This window comes from Monopterus albus, unplaced genomic scaffold (genome assembly GCF_001952655.1).
Source record: "Monopterus albus unplaced genomic scaffold, M_albus_1.0 scaffold105.1, whole genome shotgun sequence".
NCBI classification, from domain to species: Eukaryota; Metazoa; Chordata; class Actinopteri; order Synbranchiformes; family Synbranchidae; genus Monopterus; species Monopterus albus.
The window spans coordinates 3,453,473-3,465,682 of NW_018127985.1; the positions used below are offsets into that span (position 1 = coordinate 3,453,473).

General features: G+C 39.6%; 1 protein-coding gene across 3 annotated transcripts in view; it reads right to left on the reverse strand.

Moving 5' to 3' along the window:
* Positions 1-1,000: 1,000 nt before the first annotated feature.
* The window catches only part of tmem184a (transmembrane protein 184a), an 18,110-nt gene continuing 6,900 nt past the window's right edge, over positions 1,001-12,210 (reverse strand). For all 3 annotated transcript variants that reach the window (XM_020610381.1, XM_020610380.1, XM_020610382.1), the window contains 6 exons: positions 10,835-10,925; positions 8,668-8,743; positions 5,017-5,108; positions 3,483-3,652; positions 3,179-3,376; positions 1,001-1,512 (listed from right to left, as the gene is read on the reverse strand). In XM_020610381.1, coding sequence (XP_020466037.1) covers positions 1,283-1,512; positions 3,179-3,376; positions 3,483-3,652; positions 5,017-5,108; positions 8,668-8,743; positions 10,835-10,925 — 857 coding nt within the window. In that variant the 3' untranslated portion in view covers positions 1,001-1,282. The remainder of the gene's footprint in view (positions 1,513-3,178; positions 3,377-3,482; positions 3,653-5,016; positions 5,109-8,667; positions 8,744-10,834; positions 10,926-12,210) is intronic.

Consider the following 12,210-nt stretch of genomic DNA (forward strand, 5'->3'; position numbering starts at 1 on the left):
GGCAAAACTGAATGTAGCCAAATACAGGTCCTTGAAGAAAACCCACTCCAGAGTGCACGCAACATAAGACTGGGGTGAGTTCATAATTCAGCACGACAATCCCCTGAAGCTTTCAGCCAAGACAAAGATGAAGTGGTTTTAGGACAATTCTGACTATCTCAGAGTGGCCCAGCCAAAACTCAGACTTAAACCCTAGAGAACATCAGTGGAGAGACCTGAAGTTTGATTCACAGACACGGCTCATCTAGTCTGACAGAGCTTGAGAAGATCTGTCAGGAAAAATGGGATAAACTGCCCACATCTAGGTGTGCAGTGCCTGCAGAGACTTCCCAAGGCTCTAATTGCTACCAAACAGGCTACTACAAAGTACTGAATTAGGAGTCAGAAAACTTTTGTTAGCGTTATCAGTTGTTGATTTTTAATAAAAGCTTTCTAAAAACTTCATTCATTATGGGTTACTGAGTGTAGACAGGATGAACAAAAATGGCAATTTTATCAATTTAAAATTAAACCTGCAACAGTGTGCAAAAAGTGAAGAGGTCGGAGCAGAAGCTGGAGGAAGACTAATTGTCAGCATCTGTGGAATGGTGTTCTGCTTATATTATTTAGCATGCTGGAAAAATTTATGAAAATAACATAAGTCCCACTTTGTATGAGACAAGTTTATCCAATTTATCTATGCTTCAGTAGATACAAAGGATCGCCAAGTGCCGTAGTCTGCAGTTTGAAGTGCCTGCTCCAAAACGAGTGTCTTTGAATGAATCCTTCTATTTGTCAGGAAATATGCAAAGGGATGCTCAGCAAATACTTCAAACGAGCAGCTGCAAGAGATTGTCCATCAAGCGTCATTCCGAAACATCACTGGCTTCAACAGCTTCCCACCCGGAGTCGCATATTAATCATCCCCACTTTGAACCTGACATGAATCAGAGGGAGCATACTTTGGAGGACCAAAGAGCAAGCACTGAGGTAATGACAGAGACAAAAAGCAGCGTCAGCGGAACCACCAGCAGCTTGACTGGATAAAACGCATAGCTTATTACTGCAGAGATGAAGACAGATCAGCGCTCTGATCACCCAGCTATCAATTTTAAAACTATTATTAAGCTCTTCCCCTTCTTGGAGCTGAAATTACTCATTAAAACAGGATATATGTAAGCAGTCCATCTTAAATACTGTGATAACAGAAATTAAACACATGGATTCAATCCAGCTCTTAGAGATATGCGGCAGCTCTTTCCCCAGGTGGTCAGAGATAGTAGACACAAAAACCTGGCTCTTTCTAGAATTCATCATCAGAAGTGATCAGCATGATTTTGTCAGACTTGCGGGAGCTCCTGTTGCCTGTTGCCACTTTTCCATTTGTGCTGGAATGGTTCACCTCCTGCGTGGACTGCTGGGTGTACTGCTGGTATGCCGGAGAGAAGTTGTGGATCGCATCCTGCACCATGTCTCCTGGGTTTATGGTCTCCTTCAGACCACTGGAGATGCTCTGCATTTGGGGGAGGTTTTCTGCAGAAAAACCCCACAGGAACAGGGACAGAGGGAGTTGAATATTCAGACAATAATGCAAGTGACCACAATGTTGCAGCTTTACATATCTGAAACAAAGGGATCAATCTGGTCATCTCCATACAAATAAGGAGGGAGGAAAATGAAGATGTGTATAAAACAGTGCTGCTTCAGTATATAATCAATATTATTTCTTGAAGACCAAAAGAGGGGTTATAGGAAAATGCTGGTCTATCCTGGAACCACACTGGCTTCATGATTTAAGTTGACTCAAATCATTTTACAATACTTACTGGCAAAATACTAGTGAGTATTGTAAAATGTCAATTCAACTTTAATTCGATTTACTGTTAATCAATAAAACTGAAAAAATACAGTACAAAAGCCCTGAAAACATTTTCAAATGTAGTATTTCTCTATGACATTAAATATTCGTTACTAAATGTGCAACAATCAACAAATGTGGATCAAAAGGGATTATTTGATGTGCAAGGCTCTAAAGCTCAGGATCGTGTGGGTGTGTCATCAAATTTTGATCCAAAGGTTGCTAAATCCTGACTTGTGATCATATCTCTCCCGTATTAGCTTCTCTCCACTGGCTCCCTCCAAACCTAAATAGCTATAATTTAGGTTTGTTTTACGGATATAGGTATGATTTTCTCTATACATGGTTTTTTCCCAGCCTGCACTTTATAAATGGGCTGAACGGAACTCAGTCACAGCCACCATCTCCAGTGATGGTCCCTCAGCACCCAGCTGTGAGCCAGGTTGATGTTACCCCAGAAATGAATGTGTGAGAGCCGGCAGACATCCACAGCCTTCTGTTTCAGGGTCAGTGGCAGTGCTGTCTGGTCGGTTTATGAAGGGTGTAGAATAGAGAGGGGGACAAGGTGGGGTGAGGGATACAGGGCAGTTTGGCATGGTCTGCCGACTTTCTCCTTATAGTCTGCCTACTCCACAGGGCTGAAGCAGAGGAACCTCTACACTGACACACATCAGAGGGTGGGGGTGCAGAACTAGTGTTACTGTCCAAAAAGTTCTTTTATCAGAAGGGGCAGGGTGGCTGAAGCAATAAAACTAATCAACCAAAACAAATAGCATAATTATCAGCTGTAAAACATCTTGGAGCAACATTATTATTACATCCCAACTGAACAGCAAGATGGATAATGGCTTTCTATCCATATGGACAGAGATGAAAATCATTAATTTTATGTCATTACCTTCTTAGATTTTCATCTTTAAAAAAATGAAAAAAGGTCATAAGGTTGATAAAGATATTCTTGAGTTTTCATCATCTCTTCCATTACTTCTGGATGTTAAACAGCTCAAGGGGACAGAGGGTTTCCTACAGCAGGAACGGCAAAATGATTGGTGCCCCTGCAGAAGACTTTTCCCTTGGCTTTCATTTGTCTTTTACTTGCAAGCACTGATGTCAAAAGGGTGCTGCTTACTCCCTGCTAGTTACTGTACAATATTTTGAAATTTTCTTCATCTTCCTCTGTACATCTTTAATGGCAGCTGTCCTCTGAGCCATGTAAAACAAAGTAAGCCATTAGGCTGATAGGTACCTGTACTGACTTCCAACTTAACTGGCACACAGCTCACAATATTCAAGTCCAAAAATCCAGATTGAATATTAGTTCATTACTGTTACTGTAATTACCTGGCACTTGATTTTTCTTCTCCTGGTAGACCGTGCAGGTGAAGGCATATCGGAGGGCAATGGCTGCAAAGAACATTTCAATGCAGATGATGAAGTTCTGCCAGCCTGCTGCCACGGTACCAGCTCCGACCTTATGTCCGTCGATGACAAGTGCGTTGGGAATGACGCCACAGCGCTCCAAGATGGCGAGGATCATTCCTACAAAGCAGCAACATTTTTATCGTCAATCACTACTTTCATGTACTGGTACACACACACACACACACACACACACACACACAGAAAGAAGGAAGGGTGTGGTTACCTTGCCAGAAGGATAAGAAGATGACAGATTTGATTGTGAGGAATTTGAGCACCGGTTCATACGGCCTGAGCAGGTCACTTGTGGCGAAGAAGAAGAGGAAGAGAGCGTAGAGAGACAGACTGACTGAGAAGTTGTAGATGATGGTGATATACAGGTATCCTCCATTCACGCTGCACAGAAAAGGATTAGGGAAAACCCCACTGTCAAGTATGTTGTAAATTTATAACCTATATGACATTTTTCCCCATATGTGATGACATGGCAAGCTTGAGTACAGTAAACCTCCCTATGTGTTTTTTTTTTTTTAAACAGAAACAATTTATGCATGTTTTGACTCCACTTATTATTTTGGGCTTAATGAAAAAACTGCCAACTTAAATGTAAGGATATTTTTTTAGCCCTAATGAATAAATACAAGGAGATGCAGCCTTTTTAATCTTATTTCAACAAGCAGCTGTTTATACATGGCCTTCATATTTCAGGATGCATCTGCTAAACAGGCAGATTTGTCTATATTTCATTGTCAGCCAGGTTTTTTTTAACATCTTTGCATTCACGAGGGGCCCTCTCAGGGCTCAGCTGTGACTACGCTAATTACTCCCATGCAATATAGAGTGTATGGTTGGTTGTGGTTGAAAGCGCATCAGCATTCAAATCAGTAAATTATCACGGTCTTGCCAATGAGCTTAAAGAAAGACATTAAAAAGATATTTGTGTCTACTAATTTTACCATTGAAGTATATGGAAAAATATGCAAGAATGTAATCATGTCTACATTTTAAAAAAAAGAGGGTGATGATAAAAAGCTATTTGGAACTTTTCTCAAGCCCTCGAAGTCCATGGTTCTCCTCAGTAGTTTAGAAACAAGTGTTGTCACAGATGAATCTTCAGAATAAGACACTGAACAGGCAGGCGGAGAAGAGCACCTGAAATTAAGTCTGGTGGAGTTTATAGGCGGCAGAATTCATAGCTTTTGATTATACACTAAAGACAACTTTATTGAATATATTATACCCTCCATATTCTGTTGAGACTCTTATTGGCTCCTTCTAAGTACTGCAATACACTAAAATTAAATTTGTCAGTCTGCAGCTTATCCCTAGACTAGGTATCACTTGACATTCAAAATAAAAAGTATGAAATGAAACAATGCATCTTGCTATATAATACTGTGCTTTGCCAAGTGTAACATACCATAAGAATTAAGGGGCTTCATTTTAGAACACATATATTTAGGGGAAACTTGCAATATAACTTCATTAGTCCATATTGCAATAAACGTCTGAATAGGACAGTGATACAACTGGGACAACATACAGCAAAGTAGCTGCAAAGTTTTAACCTAGCATTTTCAGCATGAAACAGAACTCTTTCATTTCAAACAATTTCATCATGCCTGCTGTGAAGAGGTGATATAATTATCTCCATTTGCAAATTGTTTCCATATGCACATAAACAGCAAACAAGCCTACTGGCAATGACATGGGTGCATAAGATACATGAAGAATGAAATGCAAAGAAAAGTACTGCTCACTTAAAATCTCCATCGTGATATTTGCCAAAGGCCTGCAGGATGATCGTGATGACTGCCATGATGGGTTTGACAACACAGAACTGAAGAGTCGCCTGGAGAACACGTTTATAATTCAGAATGAGACACCCAAGAATGCAATGACACCATGAAGGAGGAGGATGAAGGATGAAGGAGGACATCTGAACCTGTTTGTAAGTCTAATTAGCGGGAATCTGTAGCTGCTCAGCAACAAGAAGGTGTCTGTTTCCCAATCCCTTTAACTAAAACCAGTGGTCATTTCCTACATCACAACTGCGTATTATTTATTTTTTCTAATTTATACATACACACACGCTTTTATTCATACACTAGGTCAAATAAAGCTATATCTATTCAACACTTCCATTAATTGTGGGACTTGATGCAGTGTTTTGATATCTGGACTGACAACTACATTTTCACCAAACAGTTTGATCCTTAAGTCGCCTATAACTGCATGGTCAGCTTAGCAAGGACTGGAAAAGGGGAAAGTGCTGCCTTCTTAGCCTACCAGCGCCACAAAAGCCCACTAATTAATATGTTACATATCATTTGTTTAATGATCACTTGCTTAATGTGTAGAACTACTTCTCGCCTCTGAACAGTAACTTTCTGCTTGTTGCCTCGCAGTTGCTCAAAGCTAATAAATAGACCAGCAAATAACCCCTCATAAAACAGCAAATTGTCACTTTTTCATTTTGGTGTTTGTACGCTTCTAATCAACAAGCTGTTATGTTAATGAGTGAGCTTTAAAGGTGTTGAAATATGGATTTTGAACAGGGCCAGCGTAGCCATTTCCAGTCTTTATGCTAAGATATGTTAAACATCTGCCTGTAGCCTTACATTTAACAGATTTAATTCCAGATAAGAAAGCAAATAGTGTATTTTCTAAAATGTCAAGTTATTGCTTTAATTATAAGACTTAAAACCCCCGACAGAAAAAGGTTGTGAAATACATAGAATGTTTCTTTTGTTGAAGTTGCTTTTCCTTCAAACGTTGGAAGTAAACCATGATACTGACAATCATCCAAGATAAAAGCATGCTCTCGTGTTCACTGACTAGGCTATAGCCTATATATTAACAGCTGAAACCATGATTCTGACTGGCTACGTGCAGATGTCTCAGGAGAAAATGCAATCTGTCAAAGCAGCAGAGAGAAAGGTTCTGCTGGAGGGTGATGAAGAATTTAAAGATTTTATTTGCATGTTAACTGCAAAAGCAGAAACACAGAGGAGAGGGAGGGGAGACCGGGGATGATTCTAACACCTTTTGTTTGAGCATCACTAACTTGGTGGCTGTTCATGATAGATCTGTCGAACTTTGATACAAGGTAGTCATATTTGTTTACTACAAATAAAACTCATTTGGATGACTACATAGTCACAGAGTTCAAATCAAATGCAAAGAGTTCTGTTGTTGCAACCTACCCCACCACTGGGGGTAGGTTTGTCTGGGCCAGTTGGGTCAAAAAAGTGGCACTTGAACACACATGGATTGTGAGTTTAGGATAATGTGGACATCCGTCACCACATGTGCCTTTTCACATTTGTGTGAGCAGCCTGCTGGGATTTTCCATTACAATACCAAATAATGTTTCATTTAAAATTCACAGCTTGAAGTGACCCAAAGCACTTTCATGGTATTAATTTTATAAATAGTTTAACAAATTCAGTGTTCACAGCAATAGTTCACTAATGGTGTTCCCAACTAAGAACAACACCCTCTACTTTGTGTATTATAAACAGACCTCCAAAGTGGATCTGTTCAAACTGTTTAATTATTAAATTAATGTATCAGCACACAAGGCCACTGTTTTTATTGTCTTGCTGCCTTATGATACTCCCAGGCTCTGTGCTGCTGTTTATTCCTACATTTTTATTTATTTTGCAAGGAAACTTTCTGATTTAAAAAACATGCTGAACAACAAGTCATTTATGGATCATATTTTGTACCAACTGCTTTTTATTCTTACTGCTATTTCTCCCTTTATTACTAAAGAAAAACAAAACTATGGGCAGTGAAAAGCCAGATGTACTGAAATTCTGATTTTTGTGCTGGTGTAAAGTCATTTAGAGCTCAAACACATCACTGCACATATCTGGCTATGACACCATCCATGAGGAGCTGATATTTGCAAAGATTATCAAGAGATCTCACACATGGGCTTTTGATGCCATAGAACGTTTTGGCTGTTCAGAGCCTCTGGGGCAACATTTTTTAAAAAATATCAGGGTGTGGTTTTGTTGGTTTTAGTCTCTGTATATGGGGAGTATTGACAATACTGTTAATATAGAAAATGACTGGCCTTATCCTTTCATCATGTACTGTTTATAGGCGTTGCCTGGTTTAAGTTACCAAAACTGCAAAATTATGTTGGTCACTCGCGCTGACTTTTATTTTTTTAATTTATTTGGATCCCCAATCACCATTATGAGCACGGGAGCTGCCCCTGGGATTGACAGGATTCCACTTGTACCACTCAGTTTCAGGAAAATAAGGCCTGCAAGTGTCCTACAGTCTGATAAAAGACTTAAAGCTGAAATGACCCCAAAAAAGGTTTAGGATACAAGATGCAAAAGCAGCTTATCCTTATCTCATATTACCACCATAACTCTAGGCTACTTTTGCATGTCACTGATCTATTTGTTAACCCCTCCTTTAATCATGTGCTGAAGCCTTCCCATAATGTGAAATGAAAGTTAATGTTTCTTTTTATCCAACCCCAAAATGGATCAAGGCCTTTTAGATCTGTTGCTCTACCAGGGTCTTATCTGGTACTTTTAATTCTTGGCTGTGATGAGCTGTCAAAGCCGTCCGAAATTCTCTCTCAGCGAGCACAACCTGGTGTTTTCCAACTCCAAGCCACAATACTGTGTGATCAATATGATGGAGTGCTTCAGCAATCCACTCAGAATAAATTAATATGTATGACAGCAGTTGATCGTTTTTTGAATCCAGGTAGTTTCTATAGCTTCGTGGGAGTTCACCTGAAAAACTGCATTTAATAAATTTCTGAATTGTTTGATACTGTACATTGATTTCTGAATTTTTTTCAGTGAATGACAATTAGCTGTTTTAAAAGCAGACAGCTCAGTGCTAAGCCTTCACTCAAAGCCTGTACTCTCACAGCATAGACACCATCCAACTTCAATTCAATCCGATCTTCAATCTTCAAAATAATCTTTAACTGTCTTTCAGAAATGCCACCAAAAACACTTGAAAGGTTTTCCTTTTTAAAACACTTCACGTAGGATTTCTGTCAAGGCACATAGAGTGTTCATCACTTGCCGCATATGAAAAAAATGTTCATTTCACCATGTGTTTTGTTTTGAAGACATAACTCAGTTCCAATATCCATCAGCGTTCGCTTGGGAGCTTGTGCTGCATCCCAAGACACTAGAAGGGAACTCTGTGCTGACAGCTCAAATCATCTCTTGGTTTATTATCAAGCTTCTTTCACCTGGCCTCAATTGCTTTTGTTTTCACTTTTTTGAACCAGTGGATGTTATCCTCCGAAGAGCACACAGTCAATTATAACAACTGTCAGTTTTAAGCAGTCTGAAGATCTGGACAGAATGGTAATTTCCAGGGAGCCTTTCTAGAGCAGCAACAAGGGAATGATTGAAGCTCACCTGTTTGCAGAATCTTAAAAAGCCGATGGAGTAGCTCCTTCCAACGAGGCAGCAGGTACCATACAGACAACTTGACCTGCAAAGTCAACGGGAAATGATGAGCCATTACATTATGCAACACTGAAACATCATATGTTAAGCATGAGATAGGAAAAGCAAGGTGCACATGTAAAACAGCCACACACAAAAAATTATTAGTTGATTTATGGATCAGTCCAATGACATGAATGTAATCAGCAACTGTTCTATCAATCTATTAATCATTGAGTCATTTTTAAAGCAAAATTGCCAGACAGTTGCTTCTTTAACAGTAAGGACTTGTTGTTTTTTCTGTTTTACATAACTGTAAAAAGAATACATCTCTGGGTAAGAACTGCTGTTCAAACAACACAAGACATTTGAACAAAGAAGGCAGATTAGACTTTCACTGCAGCATATACAGTTGCCTTTGGCTTTTGTAAACTGTGCATTTGTATTTTCTGACATTTTATAAACACACATTAATCAAGAAAATAATCTGCAGGTTAATCAATCATGAAAATAAAAATAACTGTTAGTTGCAACCCTAGCAGGCCTTACCACTTTAGCTGGTTGTATGTCGACTTAGTTCTGCAAATATTTTCTGGGTGGTGCTGTATTTGACTGCTATATGGTATAAGGTCTTCCACAGGACAGACACACTCCAAGCAGACATGAAAAAACTATCAGCGATGTAGGCCAACAGTTGTGTCGCCTGGCCTTTGTCTGGGCCAGTTGGGTCAAAAAATTGGCACTTGAACACGCCGCACAGACTACAGCCAACGGCCACCTAGCATGTATGTTCTGCACCTGCGTGAGAGAAATAGCTCTCCCTACCAGCAGGTGGTGGTAGCTGTATTCGCCATTCAGAAATGGGAGAGAATAAGAGCTAGACTGTGGAAATACAATTTGTAAAGAAAGCATCTGTCTTTGGCACTGGCATTCTCTGCCCTTGGTCTTATGAACAAAAGGAGGTTGGGGAGGTAAAAAAAAAAAAAAAAAAAAAAGTGAATGGCGGGTTTTAGGTTGTAGCTCAGTCTGTGCCTTTGTCAAGCAGGTGAAAGCTCTAAAGGGGCTTTCCTGAACCGTTCTCCCCGTGTGCATTGATTTGCTTAGCTGAACAGCCATTCAGACTGGTCTCTCTCACCGACGAGGCCCACTGCCAATTCAATATGCCAAACTGGCTAAAAAGCCACCGACAGGGTCTGACTAGTGCCAACTGTGCGGGACATACAGCGAAGATGAGCGCGACAGATGCTCACCGACAACCGACTGCCGGCTTGATGTATCACTGGCCTAATATTTCCCTTATATGTACAAGTAAAAAATATAAAAAACAAACACTGTAAGAACAATAAATTATAGGGTTAAAATTGTTAAAATTGGCACTGACAACCAACAAAAGTGTTTAAAATGGTTTATCAACCTAAATAAAATCTCACAATCATTGTAAGTGCAACTACAGAGCACCTTCAGCTTCATAACACTGAGCAGGCCATTCAAGCTCATAGTCAGATTACATATCAGACTTCTTTTTAACCACTTTAGATAGGCTGCTGACACCCAAATGCAAACTCATTACTTGCAAATAAGCATTGACATTCAGTCAAAGTCAATTCAAACTGGGAAGAAAACAAATTGGCATTTGCCTGCAGCATGCAAGGAGTCCAACTCCTTATTGTTGTCTGCCTTGAGTCTGACAGAATGTGTTTTTATTAGAAGTGCATTTTAAGTTCTTCACATGTAATCTAGTAGATTACCTGGAAAATGACAAAAAGAGAGTTTGTAACTGTCTCCAATGCCTGGTGTTAAGCACTGGCAGAGCTCTAATGTCTTAAGAACTTGGCAAAGAACTGCTGCCTTGTGGCTTGAATCAGCCATAAAAAGGGTGGTCAAAAGCTCTGAGATAAAGGTTAATTACCACTGATTATTACTTTTTATTGCCAGCATTTTCACTGTGGTGTTTAAATTAAATATTAATTCAAGGGCAGTAAGATGCACCTTGTACCTTCTGTGATTGTAAATAGTAGGGCTTAGCTAACATACTTATTACTGCTCAGGCAACACATTATTGCAAAATGAAAATCTTCCAAGGCAGTATGTAGACACATGCCCAGACTGAATGTAGGACTAGAATGAGAGCACTCACTGTATGGGCTTTTCTCGAATCTCTGTCATGATTGCACTCTCTCCTCCCAGGTACTCAAAGGACAGACTCAGGAAATTGTAAATTACAAATGCTGTAACACAAAGAAAGCAGTCACATTTTTAAATAAACTCTGGCTCATACATATTTCGCACACATGTTAACAGTGCAATAATTTCTTATTGCCTTCAAGTATAACTTTTTAAAGGGTCAAATCATTTGAGATTAAAAATAATTTGGAACAATAAATGTTTTGGTTCCTACATAAGAAGCTTCCACGGGGTCTGTGTCTTAGAAATCCCTTCCTAATCCTTTGTTGCTATTTAAGGAGGGATTAAATTAAGCTAATGCAGATGGTGTCCAGTCAAGAGAAGGTTCATTATGTTTTAGCCATGGTCACTGGTGGTACTCCGGCCTCCCTGCTTTCTGATGCACTGCACTATCAATCAGCCACAAAATTGGCCTGCAAACTGGAAACTAATCTCCTGAATAATATATTTCCTACTTTTCTCCTTTCTCAAATTACTTGTAATCCATTCTGCATATGATTCACCTTTGCCAGCGGTGAGGTCCTTGGGTCTTAAAACTCCAGTACATTATTATTGTTACAAGGCAGTAAAACTGCTGTCTACAGGATAGGGTTTACATACAACATGAAGACTGAAATCACTGCAGAATTTCACTAAACAAATTTTCAAAAGATTTTAAATGATCCTACTTACAGTGGGTACGGAAAGTATTCAGACCCCTTAAATTTTTCCCTCTTTGTTATATTGCAGCCATATGCTAAAATCATTTAAGTTCATTTTTTTCCTCATTAATGTACACACAGCACCCCATATTGACAGAAAAACACAGAATGTTTGACATTTTCGCAGATTTATTAAAAAAGAAAAACTGAAATATCACATGGTCATAAGTATTCAGACCCTTTGCTGTGACACTCGTATATTTAACTTAGGTGCTGTCCATTTCTTCTGATCATCCCTGAGATGGTTCTACACCTTCATTTGAGTCCAGCTGTGTTTGATTATACTGATTGGACATGATTAGGAAAGCCACACACCTGTCTAAGACCCTACAGCTCACAGTGCATGTCAGAGCAAATGAAAATCATGAGGTCAAAGGTTACAAAAAATTTTCTGCTGCACTTAAGGTTCCTAAGAGCACAGTGGCCTCCATAATCCTTAAATGGAAGACGTTTGGGACGACCAGAACCCTTCCTAGAGCTGGCCGTCCGGCCAAACTGAGCTATCGGGGGAGAAGAGCCTTGGTGAGAGAGGTACAGAAGAACCCAAAGATGACTGTGGCTGAGCTCCAGAGATGCAGTCGGGAGATGGGAGAAAGTTGTAGAAAGTCAACCATCACTGCAGCCCCCC